Source organism: Lycorma delicatula, chromosome 9 (genome assembly GCF_047948215.1).
Source record: "Lycorma delicatula isolate Av1 chromosome 9, ASM4794821v1, whole genome shotgun sequence".
Taxonomy (NCBI): domain Eukaryota; kingdom Metazoa; phylum Arthropoda; class Insecta; order Hemiptera; family Fulgoridae; genus Lycorma; species Lycorma delicatula.
In genome coordinates, this window is record NC_134463.1 from 56,608,723 (window position 1) to 56,633,274 (window position 24,552).

The window sequence follows — 24,552 nt, forward strand, 5'->3', positions numbered from 1 at the left end:
TTAAAATAACTGACTACTAGGACTTGAATGCTGGAACTGTCGACTTCCAAATCAGCTAATTTTGGAAGATGCGTTCACCACTAGACCAACCCAGTGGGTTAAGAAACATAGGAACTTGAGAAAGTGTATTTGACTAAATTAAAATAATTATTTTTGCAAAACACCAAAACCCAAATGAATGTAATATGAAAATACAACAAAGACAGTAGTAGAAATAGATCTTACTTTTACATATTTTATTTAAGATTTTTTATTTCTGCAAAAAAATATTGATAAAGCAAATGAAATTGCACCAACTTTAAATTAATAATTTTTGATCTCAATTTCTTACCTTAGTGCCAGAAGTATGTACAAAAATAAATTTATTTAGATAAGTATATCTAAGAGAAAGAACATACCATTCATAAGGTATAAGGTATATTGGTGTTTGATTGTCACCTTAAATATAAAAAATATATATATATTTATTTATGAAAATATTATGTTTCACATGAAGCCTATCGTCTTATGATTTTTTTAATATTCAGGTTGATTAATAAAACAGTAAAATTAATGTTTCAAAGGTGCTTTATTCCAAAAATATATGTGAACATAAAACATCTTAAAATATTTTTAAATTTACGTAAAATATTAAAATAAAGAATTAATCTAATAACATAGGTGTAGTAATTTATATATATATTTTATTATACAATATATTTTATTCTTTATAGTTTTGTTAAATTTTGATAAAAATTGATTCAATATTAAAACCTTTAACCTGATCTGAAAAAAATAACAATTTTTTTTAATTTTCATTTTTTTTAATTCTTAATTTTTGGTGCATTTTTTGAATTATATTCTAGTTTTTATTTTCTTTTGAGCTTTGCATTACTCTTTTTAATGTTAATATTTTCACCTAAAAATCTACAAACAAGCAAAGTTGTCATTAAAATGTTTAAAATTTACTAGTATTATGTCATTCCATAGCCTTGTATAACAACAAGAAAATGAAACATTCATAACTCTTCCTATAAGATTTTCTACCAAATTATAAAATATTCATCACTTTACTTGTATGCCAAATTAGATATAACAAACAAAACATGAATACAATCTCCAGAATTAATATAGAAATGAAAGTAATTTCTGTTATTAAGGAGAAAAATATATAAGGTGTTTGTTATGCAAAAAATATGAAAGTTGTATATTATAACTAAGTAATGCACTTTGCTAAAAATTGCATCAAGTATTACATTTCTTAGTAACAACATTTAAAAGATTTTTCATAAAAAATCGCTTTGAAGGTTATTTTGACATAAGATTTGTTGCATCTATAATTTAGAAGAAAATTGTTATTGATAATATTAAGTGATAAAATTAAAAATTAAACATTTTTAAAAACCCATCAAGCCATTTTGAAGAAACATCTACTAGCAGAGCAGGTTCTTAGATTAGTACTGCATCAAAATTGGCCCAACTGATTTAGAGAAACATCTACTGTAGTGCCACCTGGTGATCTATAACTATAAAACATGTCTAAGACCTGCTCTGAAGTGATCAAACTCTAAAGTGATATATCATCTCCGTTCTGTCATGGGTAGGAGTGCTGTACCATTATGGTACAATTATCATTACTGAGAAATGTATCTTTTATTAATTCTAATCATTATAATTGATTTCTTAATTGAGGCTCTAACAAAATTATTCATTTAAAAATATTGTTACTAATCGGTATTTAGTACAATTATAGTTTGGAAATGGGAAAACAAAAGTATAGTTGGTTTGCTTGGCATTCCTCCCACCACCACCCCCATTCGGTCACCCTAAAGCATAAGACTGAATCTCTGTGCCACAAACGGCTACTGAGCCTCATCACAGTTTAGTGACCAGTGTCCTAACCAGCTCCTACAGCTAACCTAAAACAAACGTATAAACTGAGGAGCTAAAGTAAGTATGAAAGAAATACGAGTAGAGTGTTGTATCAAAATCTTATAAATAAAAGGATATATATGTAGGCATCTTAAGGCATTTAGAGCTAATGAGCTCCCTCTTACAAGAAAGTGTAGCTGGTAAAAGTTGTGAGGGTGTAAATTTTGAAGCTATGCAAATTGCCACAAGTATAAAAGGTTCATCAAATTACTACATGCAAAATGACCTGTTTAAAACAAAAAAATCATATTTGTACAAGTTATTATTATACAGTCACTAAAAATAAGTACAACACAGAACTTGCTGATGTACAGAGGAGAAAATTTCATTTAACTTCTTTATTGCAAACATGCTTTGTAGTAATTTGAATAAGAACAAAAGTAAATTACAAGTTTTATTTATAAAGTTGAAAAATCTATCATTTAATTTTTAAGCTTTATACAAAATTTAGATTGAAAACAATGATTGAGTCCTTTACTAATTTTATACAGCTAATAATAATATTCACTTATATTTTAATACATAAAACATAGCTTATAATAAAAAAAAAAAACAAATTTATAAAATCTATAACAGTTGCAGAAAATTTTCTATAATCTTAACAAAAAAAAAGAAGAAATTTAATTGCCAGATAATTCTAAAAATTATTCAAACTTGTTATAAACTTAAAATCAATAGTTATTTGTAAAAATGTTAAAATATAATGTTTATATCGTGACAGTAATCTACTATTATTATTTATTTTTATGTTTATGTTTTTGTTTATGATTTCGTTTTTGTTAATAATAAAATCTATTGAATAAAACATGTTTGTATTTAATATAATACTAAATTATTTAAAAATCATCACCTAAATACCTAATGAGATGTTTACATGTCTTTCAGAAATATAACACAGATTGGTCATCGATTAATGTTGAAGATTTTATTTTTTTATTTTTTTTACTTGTAAAAGAAATTTACAATTATATTCGCTTCTTACGATAACCTGTGTAAGAAAAAACAGAACAAATATAAAGCGAATATTTACCACAAGCTATGATGTGAATTCTGTACTCCTGTAATGTATAATAACTATTATTGAACAATAACTATTATTATGTACTTGAACCTGATGATGGAAATAATAATATTTCTTTTTAAGTGATAAATTTCCAGAAATGGTTTTATATTTTCAGTATTTCGATTTGTTTCAATAACTTTTCTGTGTATTTTGACATATATTTATTTTTAAGAGATTTTAGTAATAATGTGTAATGGTGAATTTCTGATGAAAAGTCATACACCTTTGGCTGAGGAGGTAATATATAATTAACAGAAGAGTTATATGTCGATTTTAATGAAATCACATCTTTATGAGAGGAGCACTTATTGAAATAATCAGTTAAATTACTGCACATCCATAAATGAATGATATTTTTATCATAGTTCCCTTGACGGTAATATGAAAGATCGGTTTTGACACATGTAAAAGGTGTTCCATTTTCTCCTCTTTCACCATCATTTCCACTCTCACCATCATCTCCTAAATACCCCTGAGAATTGTGTATAGAAATTTTTGAAGGATTATATTCTCCTAACAAAAGGATATAACCAGGATTTCCTCCAATACCTCCAACTCCCCCATTTCCACCTCGGCCACCATTACTACCGGTATCACCATTAAGAGAATATAATTCCATATCAAGTTCAAAATCATTCATGGTATCAGCGTCAGATAATTCTTTCAAAGGATAAGATATCAAACCACTGTCCCGCAACTTATCATAATCACCAAAACTTTGTCTAAATTTCTTAAATCCATGAAGTCCATTACTTCCAACTTTTCCATTTCCTCCATTTTGGCCAGGCCCTCCTTTACCACCATTCGCACTTACAACTAGATTTTCCTCATTAATAAAATAGGATCCAATACCAAAAAAATTTCCACCATTCCCTCCTGGAAGCCCAACTAATCCATCTTTCCCACTTTCACCTAACTCTTTTCCATTATTGTGCGTTTTTCCTGGAATGCCATCAATGTTTATTTCTCTATTACCAATAATCTCCCATTTGGGAGCTGCAATCATTACATTTATTCCTTTAAAGTATTCTTCAGTCAAGTCTGTATCAATGAATACAGTATGAAGTCCATAAATTACTAACATTTTAATAGGTATATTGCCACAATAATTTCTTAGTAGGGTATTGTTTTTTATTGAACTAAATGTAACAAAGTAACCTTTCACAGTAATTTTTCCATCATCACAAGAAATATTTGTTTGACTTTTAATTGTTAGAGATATTACATCATCAAATTCCAGTTTTCTATCAGCTGTTAAAGACGTAGAACTAAAATCTGAATCAAGATTTTCATACAATAATTCAACGATATTAGAAAGAACAGTTTTACTTGAATCAGTAGAGTTGTATAACTCAGTAGGTTTGTACAGTTCAGATTTAGATACTTGAATTTTATAGGTAGAAAAATGTTCAAACATTTTTATTAGAAAACTGTACCATGATAATTCTTCTTTTATAAAATTTAAAATTTTTTTCATTTGTTCAGCCCACATAACTGTTGTCAAAATCGGACTAATATCTGTAAACTGCTGAATATTAATTAAATATTCTTCAATTTCAAAATATGTATTATTTTCTAACTCCTTTAATTGAATATTTTCTTTTGAAATAAAGTCTTTTAAAATTGTAGAATAATTTTTATAATTGTTGGATACTTTTAAATCATTTTTTAAAGTTATTAGTCTTTTTGAAATTGTATTTTGATAATTATACAATTGATAAACATCAGTGTATTTGGACATTTGCAATTTATAATGATTTTCCAGTAATTCATGTATATATGAAGACATATCTGTAACTATGTCGTTGATATACCACAATAGACAATACAGATAATTCCTAGCGCTACCTGACAACGCATATCCTACATCATTTTCAGAAAGTTCACTGTATTTGATATTAACCATTGTGTTTCTTAAAGTCTCTTTAGCTTGTTGAAGCAATGGTATTTGAGATAGGATTCCTGCTTGTGAGGGTCTATGGAAAATATTTATTCTTTTATAATTTCCATTTGCATCAGTTTCTTGAAAAGCATCTATGAGTTTTATACTATTTTCTAAAAAGATTTTTTCTTTATTTTCATCGGAGTTTAATAATTTTTCATTAAGTGATATTTTTAGTTTGGTAAGGTATTCTGCTATATCTTCAATAACAGTTTTATCAGACACTAATGTTACATTATTTTTATTAATTTTATACATATTTGGAACTTTAGTTGCTATTAATACTATACTGTCTTTATATTTATCAATATTTCTTATGAAAGCATTAATATTACGAAGTAAATCAACAAAATCGTTTTTATACACACCCTGCTCAACAGAATTATAAGTTACTAATATTACTATTTTTATATTTTTAATATTTTTTAAATACATTTTCATTACATGAGCTGAAACTAACTCGTGTTTTGGACTTCTAGTATCACTGAATCCAGGAGTGTCTGTGTATGATGTAGCATTTAAATCGCTTGTAACTTGTTCTGGATATAATGTGAATGATTCACTAACTGAAGACCCTATTTTCTTACCATCTTCAATTAAGTAATGTGCACCACCAGAACCAACATTTTTTGATGTTAGTTTACTATTGTCTCCAGCCATAAATTGTACAAATGTAGTCTTGCCTGATCCTGCATTACCTAATACTAAAATTGTACTTTCTATTTTATTACTATATTTGTTTATTTCTTCTTCTCCTTTTCTTATCATTTCATTTGTCATTGACAAACTCAGCTGTTTTTCATCTTGATCATTTGAACATTCCCATTTTTCTTTCTCTTTATTTTCTTTATTGTTCTATAACAAAGTAATATTAAAGTAGAAATTATGTCAATTAAAAAAAAAAAAAATGTATTTTAAAAGTCATTTTACCAACAGAAATTTTACTGTGGTACTGGTAATAGAATGAACACAATATATCCTTCCTCATATAGATTTTATGTAGAAGAAATGCACTGAAAACAAATTACTCTAGCATTCAATATAATGAGAATATAGTCAAAATATTTTGGTCAGCAACCTAAAAACGTATCCAGTCTGAAACAGATCACATGGTTATTTAAAAATTAATTAAAATTACAATATTTAAAACTTAATCCAGAAGCTACAATTAATACAGCCACTGTCATGACTATATCTGTCAGGCTGTGACATTTATTGAAACTCAGTTATTGAAGTACATCCGTAATCTTATAACTTGATAGTTCCACAACAGCTGGAATGCCTTATATAATAGTAACTAAAAAATGAAAGGATGTAAAATAGTAACTAAAAAATAAAAGTAAGTAATACAAGGTGCAAATCTCAATGTTCAGAGTATATAATAAACCTGTGTAACACCTGAGTTAAATGGTAACTATATATTATGAGTTTGCTTTTGATAATATCCTTTTAATAGTCAACATATTGAAAAAAGGTGTGATTATAAAATCTAACCAAATAAGGTTACTTGTTATGTAATACATGTAACTAAAATATAATAAAATCTATTCAGTATTAGAAGACTCACTTTCAACATTATGGATTTTTTCTTCCATAGAAATTCTTTCAGAGGTAAGCAGCAGCACACTCTTAGGAGTACTATTAGTATTGTTAATGGTGGACACATTATAGGAAATCTCTTAAATTTGTAATCGAATTACAGGGTGTGGCTATTAAATAAATAGGCTAATGCTGTTGCAGAAGAGTTGCGTGGGTACCAAATTTATACGAATAACAGCTATGTAGCATGAAGCCTTCTCTTTCGATTGTTGCCACTCCAGTTTCTATAGATATATTAGTCTGGCCGTGGCCTTCGTTTGGATAATATTTGTTTTTTGTTTTGCCAAAAAAATAAGTGTTTTATTAGAGCAGAGTTGTCATGAAGTTTCATATGAAACTTGAAAAATCATTAATGAAACTTATATTTTATTAAGAAAAGTGTATGGCAATGAATGTTTTGTGCAGGTTTTTGAGTGGCCGAGAAGATGTTGAAGATGATTTTCGCCTGGATCGCCCTTCCAAGTCAAAAAAGAATAAAAATATTGAAAAGATTGGTAATCTGATGCAATTTGACTGTCAGTTAACTATATTGTGCGATTGCTGAAACTGTAGGAATTGACAAAAAGAAAGAAAAAACAACCCAAATTGTGGAAGAACAAGTCATGGGTTCTTCATCAGGACAACACACCGACTCACACTGCATTGTCTGTCAAGTTGTTTCTAGCCAAGTATTACATCCCAGTGTTAGACTATCCGCCTTATTCACCTGACTTGGTACCATGTGACCTTTATCTGTTCCCCAAGGTCAAATCTGTATTAAAAAGAACAAGATTTCAGACCATTAAAGCTGTGAAAGAAAAAGTGGCACGCATCATGAAAGAGTTCACAGAAGACTTCCAGCACTCTTTTGAACAATGGAAAATTCACATGGAGCATTGTAGGATTAGAGGAGGGGCGTATATTGAAGGGGATAATAACTAAATATGTATAAATTTAAAATAAAATATCTTACGGCATTAGTCTCATTATTTAACAGTCACACCTTACGAGTATATATGTTCAACTTAAACTGAATTTGTTCAATATATGTTATTTTACCAGATTTTATGTTTTTGTAAATTTCATATTTTTCAATCATGTTGAGATCTTTATTTTTATGTGGTGTGTGACATTTTCATTTATAGTAATAATTTTAATTTTTAATTATGAAAATGTGTATTTTAAATATATGTAAAACAGTTGCGTATTACGTTGTGTGGGATGCTTAGATGTATGGTCAAGTGTATCAGTTGTTGTGGCTTTTCTATATATTTTGAATGTGTTATTAAACATTTTGTGTATGGTATGCACAGCACATAACTGAAATCATAACCTTAACACAAGTTATTTAACTAATTTTCTTCATATGGAAAAAATTTCTATGATTAGCTTGCTAATTACTTAACTCATTTCTTGTTTCCTAAATTGCTCACATATTCCATATTGAGAATCTTGCAAATAATAATATCCAGTAATTTCTCTATAGTCAATATTACATTCCTTTTACAGAGGCAAATAACTTGATTATGTAAATGGTTCACACTCATTAAAAAATTACAAATCATTACTTTTCAATGCAATAACTTATATGAATAAAACAATCACTTGACTTTCCTGATCTCACAATGTGGTTTTCTTATAAATGTTACATTGACTAATACAGGCAACTTGCCAGTCAACAATTACATTTGATTATGTAATACAGTAAAACTTGTGAAATACTACTTTGGACAAAATGTATCATCCACTTTTGCCCACAAGTAATAGAGGCACTACATTCCAGAACCAAATTTTTTAAATTATATCATACGTAAATAAATAAACAGATATTTTATTCCAATTACTACATGATGAAATATATGTGGTTAATACATATGTTAATGCTAGAATCTTACATGGTAACATGAAATGCTAATTTTACACAGTATGTGAAAAAATTATATGCCTGACTTAAGACACAAACTGGGACTTCCATCAAGAAAGATTGAAAAAAGACCACCAAGAAGTCAGCTGTGATGAGTGTTATCTGTGCAACTCCCATCTATATATCTATATAACTAAAGGAATTCCCCTAACATTTATCTGGAAAAATAAAGAAAAATGTAGTGAAATTTTGATCAGAACAATATCATTAAATACACCATCTCTTAATTCTTAAAATAAAAATTTATGAAATAATAGTGTACTAAGTTACATGAAGAAACAAAACACAAATAAAAATTAAAAGTTAAAAGGTGTTCACAGAAATTATTTCAATACGTATTAATTGTATACATAAGAAAAGATAAAGAAATTTTAAGATTTCTTTTATTTAAAAATTTATCAGAAAGTATAAAATTGGCCTTCTACTGAAGAAACAATGAACTTTTAAATGGGTTGATAAAATTGTTTGATGTGCACCAAATTATTGCGATGTGTCACATGAAAACAATTCCATTGTCTGGTTTGATAAAGGTAGAAAGAAGTAGGATATGCATACAAAAACAATAACTATAGCATGCAAACAACTCATACCGTAACACATGAAAACCAAATCTCAACACACTTAATATGAAAATTACAATTGCATAAAATCTGACAAAAACAAATTCCTTGTAAACATAACTTACAACTAGAATAGATTCTAAAGGAGTTTCATACTCCTTTTAAGGCAGGCGTCATTAACAACAGCTCTTCTAAGTAACTCAGTAGAAGAAGGTGCCAATATTTGGCTCAGACAAAATTTCTTATGAAAGTACAGATATTCTGTTTGAAAGCAAATCATTCAATTTTTTTTAATTCTATAATATCATGTTTCATTGATCTGTTAATAACAAAACAATTAAATCAATGCAACTAATTATTCTAAGAGTATGTTATTTCATTACTTACATCGATATTTTCATAGGAATTATCCTCCAAAAAATTATTTTCCCCTTCCAGAGAATTATTCTTCTGCTGATCACGCAGTTCATACCTCAAAGGATCAGATCTGAAAATTATTGTTATAATTAAAAATATTTTAAAGAATCTAATAGCACATTTTTAAAAATAAAAATTTACCTAGGAAACCCAGAATTTTTTTTAAAGAGAATCAAGCACTACCCACCAAACTACTTTTTGAGATATAATCATAATAATATAAGTTATCATCTATGAACTATGGTCATAATGATGTACCTCAGAATCTTAAACTATCTTTTGTTGTTCACTTTGTGAGTGGGACAGCCACATCTGTTTCTGAAGACAAATTAAAAAAAAAAAACTGTATTGTCATGGTTCTTTTTTTTTGTATAATTTTTTTATATTTTTAATTATATATATATATATATATATATATCACAACCAACAAAAAAACAATGTCACTGTATAAGTGTTAGTGAATTTTCTTATCACCTCTACCATAAAAAACTTTTAGTTGAAAATAGGCTCAAAAACCAATTGTTTGTCCTGAATATCAACAAAAATGGAATGATATAAAAAAATAATGGTGAATACTACAACCCCGCCTCTCTGAAAAACATTTACAGTGTAAAGGTATCTCATAAAAAATAACTCTTTGCTCTAAATCCAAAAAAAAATTTGATATAAAAAAATGAATTATACCATATTACCTATATGCCAAATTACCTATTTGCTACTCTAAAATTCTCTTTATTTTTTTTGTTTTTTTAGTAATTAAAATTTTTTTCTATAAAATAAAAAATTTTACATCATAACTGCCAAAAAAAAAAAACGTTGCTGACAAACATTACTCTTTAATATAGGATAATGAAAGAATGTGCATGTGACTATTTTGTATATTGCATAATTTAAAAATGCTTAGTCTATATCTTCTTCATTCTGGGAAGGGATGTTCAGTTACCACTGATGAAAACCTGCAAGTTTGTAGGTATTAATGCTTAGGCTGCAGTATTATTCCCAATCTTACCTAGCATGGCCTTCAAAATGGAACCAGAGAAATTCTTATATAAAGTAACTATCAGTTCAGAAAAAAAAATACGAGAGATTAAACAGAAATAGAGAGATATTATAAAACAATAAGTAACAAATTTCAATTTTTTTCCCTTTTTTGGAGCCTATGACACTCAGTGGTCAAACATCTAAATCAGTTCATACGTACACCCTAACTACATACACTCCTTTTTGAGCGGTTGTGTAAAAATAAATTAAAAAATTTTTTTAGTTGTAAAATTACAACAAAACATGAGTGATGTATACAGTAAACAGTGCCACAAAACAACAGATTATTCAATAATGATTTGATAAAAATTGGTACTTCTAAAAGTATTTTTAATGATGATTGCAGAAATTAATTTATTATTACTTTAAAAAGTCCCATTTTTTTTTACAAATCCAACTTAAAATGATTTTTTTTTTAACATAGCATTGAGGTATGGTGTGGTGCCATAAAGGACAAAAAATGAAATAAACCTCAAAAGAGTCACCGGTTAGCCCGACCTGCCATGCCGGTATATTGCTGGTAGGGGGGGAGGGCTAATTAGAGTAACGGACACTCCCCTGGGTGGCGTAATACCATCAAGTCGGTCCGGCCCAGGGGAGTAGAGGAAAAAAAGAATAATAAACAACGGTTACATACAAAATAGAATTTAAAGTAATGGATTTATTTACAGGTAGTTAAATATTGAAAACCAGAATTCGGTCCTATTGGAAAAAGACATTAGCATGACCACTAATCTTAACACTTTAACCACTCACTAGTATAGTATTAAAAACAGTAGAACAATAGATAAGACAAGCATAAAGTTTTTTCACTGGAAATACCTTTGCTGTTCAGAAATAAAATTACCCTAACAATTTACGAATGAAATTTAGTACCTTATCTCTTTCAACTATAGCCTAGCAGTAACTCACCGAACCAATTCTTGTTTTCATTTACAGGAATTACTTGTGACGTCACCTTATCGCATCGAACTAACACACTAGAAATTTGCTCCTTTACTGAGCTCCTCGCAGAATACTCTCGCTTCAAACTCGCATAATAACTTCTCGCTTAGAACTCTCTCGCAGATTTGATTTCAACTCGTCTTTTCCGGAATATTTATACTCCTATTTTCTTTACCTGCCGGATCGGACCCAATTCGAAGCGTGAGAATGATCGTCCGCCCTCAGATATTCCCATGAAATTCCTACCCTGGTCAGGTAACTCTTCTCACAGAACAACATCTGTTTATGTGTGTCGGGGTAATGAAGATACACGATTTTTATCTATTTTTATATCTTTCTTACGAGTAGTCATACGTTTACTTAGGGTATGGAAAAATCTTTATTGAAAAAGGACGCCGCAACTCGGAAAAGTTTGGGAACCACTGTATTAGTGAATAATTTTTAATAAATTGCCAAACAATTTGAAAAATCTTACGACCAATTCATTTGAAAAACAACTAAAAGATCTTTTACGGTAACAATATTGTTATATCTCTGAATTTTCAAAGAATATTGATTAAAAACAAATAATTTATCTGCATTCCTTCCAACGTGTTCATAGATTTTTGCTCATTATAATTTTCAGTAGAGGCATTTGAATTGTGGTTTATTTTGTAGAACTTTTTTATATTTCATGTATTTATGAGCCAGTCGCACATACTAGTTACAGTTACGGTGGTAGTGATTATGCTGGTTGAACCGCAGTGCCGTACACCTTCACATCCCTTAAAAAATCGCAATTAAAAAAAACCGAAAATGGTTTATAAATATTTATCGGAAGAGTATTTATAAGCCCAAATGTCGTTTACTATAGTCGGGATTGAGAAAATTTAACAATCATTTTTCAATATTTTTTTGCCTTTCTTCATCCCTTTTCAAGGCCGAATTTTAAAAATCTAGAATTTGTTTTACTGACATGAAGATTAAACTATCAAAAATCAAGTTGATTTCTTCATTTGTTACCGAGAAATTAAAAAAAAAACAACAGGGTTTTAAGAAAAATTCAAAAATCAATTTTATCACTTTTAATTTTTGAATTTCAAATCGATTAAATTTTTAATCTAAATTAACTTTCATTTAAATTTTCTCGAATCCCTTCAACTTTTTACTTCCTTGTACGAAGTAAATGAAGTATTGTGATTGCGAAATATATTGGTTTTCAGATTTCAACGGAAATATTCATTTTGACTTGTTTCAGCGTGACGTCCGTACGTATAACTCAAAAACTATTAGCCGTAGGATGCTGAAATTTTGAATTTAGGACTGTTGTAACATATAGTTTTACACCTTCCCTTTTAGTTGCAATCAACTATACCAAAATTGTCCAAAAAAGCCCAAAATTCAAAAAAATTTGGATTGAACTTTTTCTTAACTGCACTAAATATTTGGCCTTGAAAGAGGAAGGTACAGCGGCTCAAATCCGACTTCATCTCCTTTTTTTTACCTTTTTGTTTTAATTTAAATATATTGATTTATTAATAATTATTAACCTCTGATTATAAAACAATTACAATAAATAATATTCAATAATAACAATAAAAAAAAATAAATAGGAAAAGATATTAGAAGTTATTAATGAAATAAAATTTTATGTACTGTTAATTTTAAAAAGAATGTGTATATGTAATTTAATAGGCATACAAGGAAGTCATGTAGCGTCCACGTCAGATTTTTTCATATTGATTTCGTGTTCTCTGATCGATTGTGATATCAACACTTTGACATCTATTAAATCTTTTTCCAATCTTTTTAATACTTTATCGAATGCTACCATTATAATTTGTGTTATATATCGTGTCTGTTATTTTGTTTATATATATTTTTTTTTGTATACTCGTTAAACATATTTTTAACCCGCTAAAAATTGAGGATGTCACTATAGTCAACTGGATCAGATATATTACACAATCTATGATTTTTTATATCATAATTTCTATCCTCAATCAATGAAAAACTAATCCCTAGTGGGCCTTTAATAATTCTTCTTTTTGCTTTTCTAGTACCCAGTTTTAAACGTGAAATTTTTCTATCTATAAAAAATAAAATTGAAAACAAATAATTTATTCAAATTCAACATCTTTCAATTCGTTAATTATGGATATAATTCCATTTAAGACACTTGTGTTTCTGGCATCACATTCACTCATTAAAGAGTACGATCTTTCTACCAATTGAAACAAATTGGTAGGTAGATACAATTCAAATGGATTGTTCCAATGTTGATAAATTAGCATGCAGTAAACCTTTACCACTAAATGATGATGGTGTTTGATATAGGGAAATAGATCTATCAGTTCTTTTAGGAGGAAAAGGTTTCTAATTACTTCATTTTATTTAAAAGCTTTTTTGTTTTTAATGTGCCAGCATCTGTTAAGTGAGCACCAGATTTCACAATAAGTTGTTAGATCTGTTTTATGACCTTTTTTTAGGTCTGGGTTTTTATAAATTAACTCTAAATTACCCGGTGTGTAGAAAAATAGATTAAATTTCCCAAAATAGATTTTATAATCTACAAATTCAATTTTTGTATTATTCAAAGTGATTATATTTGTATTTTTATCATATTTTACACCATATATGTGATCCAATGATATTTTTGGACCTGTTTTTAACTTTTCTAAATACCGTTTTATAGCTTCTGCACTTGTAATTGTTTCTTGTGTCTCAGAAACTTGTGTAAATGGATTATCTACCACAATATTTGTATATTTTGTAAAATTAAGGGATTAATCTTCATATGCAATTTTAGTTTGTTCAATTAAAGTGGTTTTTTGAGATGGTGATAACATTATTGAAAGCCCTATATCACCATCACCTGAAATTTCTAAATCTTGTCCTAACAAAGTACTAGTTTCTTGATGTCTTTCTATTACGCAGATAATCTATCACCCAAATCGCGGTCTATTTTAGCAATATCAATTTCAGTATCAGTTGGCAGTTGTTGTGGTTTATCAAGTTTTTCTTTAATTTCTTGAATGGGTACAATTATCGGTTTAAAACATCTTCTTCAGCTAAACCCATAACATAAGCTGCATTTTTACGTTTAAATGATTTATTCAGTTTATCAATTGAAATTGATAAACATGATTTTTCCTTTTTAAAAAACCCGATTTTAATTTACACATTATATAAATGTTTGAGATTATAAAACATTATATATAATGTTTACATTATGTTCACATATATAAAGTAAATTTAATTCGTCTTGTCTGAATAAAATTAAAAAATTGCAATTGTCAGGTATGAACAGTTTTGGAATTTTAGAATATGTTTGCGCCATATAAAACCAATAAAAACATAGTAACCGAGTTCTGGATTTAACATTATGAGTGCCGATAATACTCTATACTATTGATGATGTAAGGATTTTGGAAAATGTACAATTTTTTAAAGCGTAATCCGTTTGGTTGAATTAAAAGATTAAAAAAACTATATTCATTTTTCCACAATTGGGAGGGTCCATATGCAATACATCTAATTGTATATGGTAACAATAAACTGTGTTTATTCTGTTTTAAATTACCATATCCCAATTTTGAATTTGCATGTAGTATAGGAATTTTTTTTTTGTTATATTTTCTTCATTGTCTTCAATTAAGAAATATTTAAATTGAGAATTAATAAATAATTTTTCTAAAAACCAGCAGTTGATAAGATTACATCAACTTTACTAACTGGAAAGTAAATGATAAGAACATTTTGACAAATCATCTAAAAATAAGTCAGTATTAATATAAAATTCATCTATTGCAATGAAATTGCTAAAACCATCACTATGAAGAGTTATTTTTATACGTATTCCATCCCAGCAATAATTTTCATAAATAAGACATGAAAAATTTTCAATATAATCTTTTATTGCTTCGTCAGATGTTGGAATAAATAAATATTTAAAAGAATCTATATTCATGTATCTTCAAGTTTTTGGAAATAACTATACATTTTTCTTCACCGACAATTTTATTATTACGAAGCTTCATATTATTTATCTATATAAAAAAAATAAAAAATGTTTGTCTATAAAATATTTGTTTAATTTAAATAGCAAGTAACTGTAACATTTTTCACAAGATGTAATTTTTTTAATAAGTATTTTACACAAGTAATAAATTTGCAAGGAAAGATAACACGTCAGTACAGCACCTGTGGCTACAATCAGTTCCAGCATTGTGAATATATATATATAAATAAAAAAGTAAAATCAATAAAATATTCAAACATCATTTAAATCTATCCACAGATTGTATCTATTATCGAAACCTAACCATTTTACATACGCTTTACTGTCCTTTCTTTTGATTATTTTCTCAATCAAATATGCATCATTGTTTAGTTTTTTGTAATTCGGGTTGATAGAAGCGACATTTTAAAATTTCATTTCTATTATCAATCATTCATAAGTAACTAGATTCAGCGTGTACTTTATGTACTCTTTTGAATATTTCATTGGCTCAATTTGACAAATAACCTTTTTATAAAGCTTTTTTATGTTTGCCTATACGAACGTGATCGCCAACTTTTCATTCTGTAACTTCTACAATATTTAATTTCCTGCCATATTTTTTATTTAAATTTGTCAACACTTGGGCTTCATTACTATGATTTACGTCTTAATTTCGATTTTTCTAGTTGGAAAATTGCATCTAGCAGGTTTATGGAATTCTTTATCTAATCGGCTTTAATTGAATTACATACACTTTTATTTATAAAAATATTTTTATTATTCCATTCTTTCATATATCACTTACTATAACAATATTATTTTCAAATAACGATATATCATCACAAAATTATCTTCAAAATACAATGTATATTTTATATTAGGTTTATCAAATGCTCTCTGATAAAGTTACTTATTATTATTAAATTATTTTCAGATATTTCTTATTTTAACTTCCCTTTTTATACACTATTTCATAATCACATATATATTGGTTTTGAATGCCAGTTATATTATCCTTTTCTAAATTAAACATTATCTGGTGTTTGTGTTTCAATAAATCTGTATATTAGAGAGTGGTTCAATAGATAACATATTTCTCATAATTCATAGCATTTAAATAATTTAAACATTTACTGTATTCTATAGTTTATCTATACTGTATACCTATCCGGTATACAGTATAGAAACAGGTATACAGGTAACAGTATAGTATTTTATATTACAATATATGACAAACATACATTCACTTTTCCATATTTCAGATTACACCTAACATTCACCGCCCTCAAAGACTTCTTCAGTGACTATATAAACTCTTAAGCTCTCTAGGAATAGTTAAGTAACTATCTAATGAAAGTAGGAAATCCGATGAAGATTAAACCAATGACAATAGACATTCACTCTTTCGTATTTCAGGTTACACCTAACATTCACCGCCCTGATAGATTACTCAGTGACTATCTGAACAGAAAAGAAAAGCCGAGGAAAAAAACCTCTGATTACAGATATTCACTCTTCAGTGAATATTGAACACTCATATGGAAAACTATAAGAGCTACTCTTTCTCTTTATTTGTGATTCATTTCTGTATATCAAAGTTAAGAATAATTAAATAGCTTTAAATCTTTAATATTCTTTTGTATACACAAGAGCTGAAATGAGATATTACATTTTTCACTTTCTTCCTTCAATCCTTTTATCAATGTCATCAGATCATGCCCTGATTCAGCTAGAAGCATTGTGTCATCTGCATAATGGAGATTATTGATGTTGTGACCTCCATTTTTGACTCCGATCTTAGATTATTCCATGTTTAACTTCCACATAATTTTCTCTGTATAATTGTTGAAGAGAAAGGACAATAAGATGCAACCCTGTCTAACTCGTTGGCCATCCTTGAACCAATCAGTGTCTCTATATACTGTTCGAACTGTGGCCCCCTGGTTGGTATATAATGATCTGATGAGGTGAGTTAAGTGTGATGGCACTTCCAGTTCATGTAAGGCGTCTCATAGCTTCTTGTGATCATGATCAACACAATCAAATGCTTTGGAATAGTCAACAAAGCATAGATAGATGGTCTTTTGATATGTGTGGGTATTCTCTGGAATCCAACGCAAATCTGCAATGTGATTACAGGTACCACGACTACGTTGAAAACCAGCCTGGACATCCGGTAGTTGAGCATCAATGGTTGATTTGAAATGGTTCTGGATAACTTTAAATAAGACCTTACTTGCATGGAAGATCAAGGCTATAGTCTGGTAGTTTAAGCAAATACGAGAATCACCTTTCTTTACTAATGGTATGAAAACAGACCTTTTCCAGTCTGTTGGCCATGTGCCAGTTTCCCAGATTTTTTACAAAATGCTGTGATTGCTGCTGGTGGAATAGGTCTGACTAGTTCTACCGGAATAGTGTTTATGCCAGGAGTCTTTGCTCAGTTTTTGGTCAAGGTCGCAGACACAACTTGTTCGAGAACAAACAGTTTTGTAGATTTCACAATAATGGGCTAGAATTTGCCAACAAATCAGTGAATGATATTATAAACAACATACCAAAGAAAATGACATCATCAACATAACACAAGATTATTTATTATTATAATTCTGTTCAGAATGTAGGAATGATGATGTCAGCTGTCTGTCGAGCAGTTCTCTTCGTGCGTTGGGTGTGTTAGCTTCGGTTGAGCTGTGTACAATTTTTTTTGTTATGAATATATTGTCGGGTTAAGCTCTTTACAAGATTTAAGTTATCTAAAGACTTTATTTAATTTTTACTTACTGTTTGCAGCTGTTTCTGTATTGTTGGATGTAATAAATAAAACCTAAAATTTGGTTACTTTTAAGTAAAATGTTGTGCTCGGTAAGACTGATCGTGCTATGTTTTTGTGCTGTACGTTAATAATGTGTTAAAATTCCTGTAATTTTTTATTTGTGAACATAATGTTTATTCAATGCAGACTGTGTTATTCTCAGTTTAGTCTTCTGTTCTTGTAGTATAAATATTATTTACCGTATTATTTTCCTTTAGTTTAGTATAGTTGATGCATAAACTCTTCTTGCGTTTCTGGTATAATTATAAATTTAACAAACTTTTAATAATGTTGATGTGCTGTATTATTATTTTTTCCCCCTTTTGTAATCACTAACCAATCCAGACCATCAGATCCTCTCAGAACAGCCTTGGTATTAGGGAGCTGTATTAGAGCCAAAATCACTTCTTCTAATATTGATGGCATTTGGAATATTAGAAGAAGTGGCATTTTTAGTTGGTACTGAAGTGTATTAGTGTTTGCATATAATTTTGCTACATACTGTTACCTTCAGTCTTTGATATTGGCTTGCTCAGTCAAGGCTTGCTTGTTCTTATCTTTGATGGTCGGTTTGCGAGCAGTGAAAGTAATAAACTCTGTAATAAACTCGTAATAAACTTGATATGGCCTCTAATAAACTCCTTTCCAGCTGCTTGCATCGTTGCTCCCTATATGCTTCCTTGTATTGTCTAGCAGCATGTTGAAAAGCAGCATTTAGTCTCCTGAATTCATCTTTATTGCCAACAGCTTTTGCTGCTCTTTGTTTTTCAGCAATTTTAATAGTGTCAGGAGTCAACCATTTGGATATTTTTCCCATTTTTTGCATGGTATATGTTGCTTCTATGACATTAGATTGAAATTCATGCCATAATTCCTCAGGTAGCTTCTCAGCAGTATTAAGCAGCACAAAATTGTTCTTTACTTCTACGGCATATGTTAGCGGAATTTCGGTGACATCAAACCTCTTTGGAGGAGCATTTGACTTGCTATTACATACCCTGTCTTTCAACTTAGCCACCAATAGCTTGTGATCAGAGCTGCAATCTGCTCCAGGGAATGTTTTTATTGCAAGAAAGGAACTCTGCCATTGCTGACTGCATAAGATAATTATAATGATTATATTCCATCTTGGAACGTCTAGGTGTATAAATGCCATTTCGGCTGTTCATAGAAGGTATTAGTGATGGTCAATTTGTGTTCTTTGCAGAATTGGACCAATCTGTTGCCAGCTTCATTTCGCTCACCTAATCCAAACCTGCCACAGATGCCCTGTTCTTTTGGGATCCAACTTTGGCATTAAAATCCCCAATAATGTATATCATGTCCTTTTTAGGCACCTGTTCCAATGTTTCATGTACTTTCACATAAAAATCTCCAAACTCATCTTTTTCTCCAGCTGTAGATGTAGCATACACATGTACAAAAGATGTATTCATTGGCTTCCCCTGGATTTGAATGGTCACAATCTGATCGTAACTATTGTATAACTTTCCACAGCATGAGATGTAAACTTATCCACGATGAAGGCCACACCATTTCTTTTTATGCTGTCATGACCAGAATAGTAGATAGTGAAGTCATACAGGTAAAATGGCCATTGTCTGTTTAGTGTAGTTCACTCACACCAAGTAGATTGACATTAATCCAATGGGTTGGTCTAGTGGTGAACGCGTCTTTGCAAATCAGCTGATTTCAAAGTTGAGATTTCAACTTTGATTGATATGGATTTCAATACTAGATCATGGATACCGGTGTTCTTTGTGATTGGGTTTCAATTAACCACACATCTCAGGAATGGTTGACCTGAGACTGTGCAAAACTACACTTCATTTACATTCATACATATCACCCTCATTCATCTTCTGAATTAATCCCGACAGTGGCTTTGGAGGCTAAACAGAAAAAAAAAGAAGAAAGGAGATTGACATTAAGTCGGGTCATTTCTGATTTCACATTGTCTTAATTTTCCCTTTCCCTTTCTTTTTCTTTTGAATTTCTTTCTTAAAGTAAGTTTATTATTCTTTTTATTTTTACTATAAAATGGGCCCCAAGGATATAAATTTTTAATTAGCACATGTATTGCGTAGTTATTGAAAAAAAAAATTAAATCTACTTCACTTCAAATCAAATTTAATGATTTGATTTTATTTGAATGAGATGATTTTAATATTTTAATTAGTGAATAATTCATTTCATTTCACTTTTCTAAATTATATGATATTCATATAAATCATGTAATAAATAATTCTTGTAGATTTAATTTCATGCATGTTTACAGTAATGTGTTTGATGGACACATATTATATGCTTATTTTTGTTTTATCTCGGTAACAAAAAAAGAGATCCAGGAATTTGTTTGGAAGTCTGTATTAGAAAATTTGTATCATAATAATTATAATTAGTTTTTCCTGAATTTCAAAATTTTATTTTGATGGCTGGAAAATGCATTCAGGGAACGTCATCGTAGGTAGTAGATCTTCTGTTCATACCATAACAGACCTTCAAGAACAAAATTTCCACCCACTCTTCCCTAGTAACCTTCCCCTGCCCAACTACAGGAATTCATCCTTTCACTTTTTCAAATCCTTCTCATCCATCATATTTTATTTTTTTTAACCTCCAGGACCACCATTCAGGTATTGCTTCAGAGGATGAGATGGATGACAATCTTTTTAGCGAGTGAAAATTGCCATACCTAACCAGAATTCGAACCCAGTACCTCCGGATGAAAGGCCAAGACGCTACCACTCTTGCCATAGAGGCCGGCTCATCTCTTATAATACAATTTCCCAAAGTTACTTAGAATTACTGGCCAGAGAGACGTTCTTTAAAATATTTTAAATACAACCAATATCAATCAATAAAATATTTATTAAAGAACAGCTTTATTTTATGTCAAAATTGTTTATAGATCTATAGTAAAAATCAACAAATGAAGTCAACATGAAGAGTACAATATTTAAATCTTTTACCAATGATTTAATCACAAATAAAATTTTCTTGTGGAAAAAATTTACTATGAAAGACTTTTAGTTTACTGCTTATTAATACTGTAATAACAATTTCAGTTTGGACCATCCATAAATTTATCAGATTCTTGGAAATTAATGTGCACAGATCTGTTTAAATGGTTTAAATATAATCATAATTATCATGCTGACATATTTATATCTTGCTGTACAGATTTTAGACAATGCATAACCATGAATCTATATAAAATTATATGCAGTTAGAATTATCGGATGATTTACTGTATCGGATGGGATCCTATAATCACCTCAGTCTATGTTTCGGAGGTTGGACTCCATGCGAAATAGTTGTATTTTGTGCCATCTCTATATACTGCCAATTTTTCATCCTTGCAAGCATATAATTATATAATTTTCATACACAAATATTTAATGTAAATTAGAAAATATAGTAATAAAGAAAAAAATGATAAAGTAAAGTAGAAAATGATTAAAAATATCAGTTTCCAGAGTTATAATAATATGAAAAAGAGTTGATAGTGAAAGTGTAAAATATAATAATTATGTTACATTCTTTTGTAACACACAATAATGTGCGAATGTATAAAAATATATATCCATGTATTTAATCTGTAGCCCAATTAAATGTTTTATCAATAGTTAAAAGCTTGGATTTAGAGTCAATCTAACATTGAATACTATTTTTGGGTTATAATTTATATTACTGACCTTGATTCTCATAGTTAATTTTTTTATTAACTAATTAAATATTTTTTTAATAATATAAATAATTAAAGTAAAAAATTAATAAATATTTTTTCTTTATTTACAAACTTACAACAAAACATAGAAAATGTATACATTATTGTTGTGTCTAGTGCATCAGTTTTATTTGTCCAACACATTATCATCAGTAAATTTGATGATTTGTATTTTCTGAGGAGTACAGATCTTGGCTTTCTATTCCTTTATCTCGGCCTACAATACCTCACTAATGGCACATAAGCTTTAAATAGTAGCTGATGATTGAGATCAAACTAACCTTCAGTTAAATGACGATATGTGATCAGCATAAGTAAATACTTTTACTTTTAAAATAAAAAGAATTTTTTTTAATAATTCTTTTTTTTATAAATAGTTTTTTTTAGATTGAACATACAATTCAGATCACAAAAAGTGTAGTAGGTATACTATTACACTGATAAAAAAAACGACTGCTCCAGGTTTTGTCTGGAAGGATGAATAAAATGCATGGAAGGATTTTGTTCAATACCAATGAAAAAATAAGAGATGTGGTCCATACCAATGCATACAAATGGAATCTGTATGAAATAATAGTGATAAAAACATGTGACTATGAATAACATGTTCTAGGAATAGAAATACAAAATAATTTTGAAAGTGTTAACTGCTAAGTATCTGACTGTATATATTAAAGTAAAAATATAATAAGTGAACTTAATAGGTACTAAGGGATCTTAATTGAGAAGCACAAGGAACATGTAATTTTCTGATGTATGCAAATGAAGAGGTAGTTTTAGGAGAATACAAGGAGGAACTTGTCAAAATGATAAAGCCATAACATTACTAACTATTTAAATGTGTCATGATGAGGAGAGATCAAGAGGATAATTTTAAAAACATCACTAGCTTTAAAAAAAAATTAGGTTATTGGATACTTAAGAATGAATCTTAGGACATGGGTTAGATGGACTGAGCATGCTATCTGTATGCCTCCTGATAGGATATCTCATACTTATTTAAAGAAAAATATTGAAAGTGATTCATGATCTTCAGAGCCCATGATCACCCCTAAGTAAGTAATAAGTTTTTTAGTACTTGTTACACAAATACATAGGAAATTCAGTTCCATCTAGTGAATATTATTATGTATACATATATGGTAACACTTAATTAATTATTTAATATTAAATAGTTTTCTTTCAAAATAATGGAACTTTTTCTTTGAAAAATAATTATCATTTCCTTTTATTTTCTTTTTCCATTTTCCTAATTGAAAATGTTAAATAATTAAGAAGTTCTATTATTTTGAAAGTGAACCTTCAGTAACATTTAAATTCATAGTTTAACAAAAAAAATGTATACATACTAATTATATAGATTATATTTATGTAATAAAAACATTAATTACCTGATTCCAGGCACAAAAATTATCAAAATAAACAGTAATTCTTTCATATCTACGATATACAGAGTTACGTTTCTATTGCACTTTATTTTGTTCATCTCATTATTAATGTGCATGCATCAATATATATATATGTACAGCCTTGCACATTGACAATTTGCACACAGCGATAAACTGCACACTTGTTAAACTTAATCTAATTTCTGATATAAAAGGTCAAGTTATATCTGATTTTTTCTACTATTCGTTATTGAGCATTTATGTTCAAAGTTTTATTAATTTTTATTTGTCCAAAAATAAGAAATTCTATCAAACTAACTAAATAAATATTATAATATATTAAATAAATATTGTTTTATAATCATATTGTATTTTAATTCTTACAGTTTCGCAATTAAAAATGTTATATTGATATTTAGAGCTTTTCTCAGAATTAAAAATAAAAAAATAAATATTTTATTCTGATCGGTACATACATTATATAAATCATGTCATGAATCAGGATAAATAAATAATTTTAAAAAATCACATACTTAACACATTATGTAGGAATTAATATAAATAAATGATTAAAAAAAACATGATTAAAAAAAAATTCACTTGGATTTTGTTGCAAACAAACTTAACTTGATCGCTCCAAAAGAATTTACTATCCAATTATTTAAAATTATACTGACAGAACTTGTAAAATGCTTGAAATTTTGTTATTAAATCATTAGTTCATTAAGTTATTAAATGAAAATTAAAGCAGTTCTTTTGAATGCTAAAAATTTCTTATCTGAACACAGATTTCTCCTTCATTTTATACTTTTTTCACTTTCATTTAAAAATACATGAAGAAAAACAATACTTTATGATTCTATAAGGTCCAGGCATTTTTTTTTTTTTTTTGTTTAATGCTTGTAATGGATTAATCTTGAGGAGAATCATAATAAATTAATGATAAAAATAAATTTTTTACCAGAATTCTGTGCAAGGAAGTGTTTGTGACATATTTCAATTCAGTTAACATTCTAAAATGTCCCAGTTAATATAAACTATAGTTAACAGTGGATGCTCTGAAACAATGATGTTTATGTCTGAAGTTATAAAAAGGATAGTAATGTACTATTACTGTCACACAAACCTTAAAACTTAAAAACCTTAAACTTTAATAACCTATCGTTTCAATTTTAATATTATAGAAATTAGTTTATAAAAAATGAGATAAAATGGTGCAAGTGGTGTATGACATGGACACATAATACGCAATAATG

At 28.6% G+C, this 24,552-nt stretch overlaps 1 protein-coding gene across 1 annotated transcript; it reads right to left on the reverse strand.

Annotated features, from left to right (window-relative positions):
- Positions 1–549: 549 nt before the first annotated feature.
- On the reverse strand, positions 550–23,462 carry LOC142330170 (uncharacterized). Its single transcript, XM_075375277.1, has 3 exons — positions 23,300–23,462; positions 9,366–9,465; positions 550–5,771 (listed from the first exon to the last, which is right to left on the reverse strand). Exons 1-3 carry the CDS (start codon positions 23,410–23,412, stop codon positions 3,078–3,080), a joined length of 2,907 nt encoding a protein of 968 aa, XP_075231392.1. The 5' UTR covers positions 23,413–23,462; the 3' UTR covers positions 550–3,077.
- Positions 23,463–24,552: the final 1,090 nt, after the last annotated feature.

Excerpts from the sequence above, each read along its gene's own strand:
- LOC142330170 (XM_075375277.1), bottom strand. The coding sequence starts at position 23,412 with ATGCACATTAATAATGAGATGAACAAAATAAAGTGCAATAGAAACGTA. Across the intron at positions 9,466-23,299 it reads ATTTTTGTGCCTGGAATCAG|ATCTGATCCTTTGAGGTATG; the intron begins GTAATTAATGTT and ends AATAATTTTCAG. Across the intron at positions 5,772-9,365 it reads ATTCCTATGAAAATATCGAT|AACAATAAAGAAAATAAAGA; the intron begins GTAAGTAATGAA and ends ACTTTGTTATAG.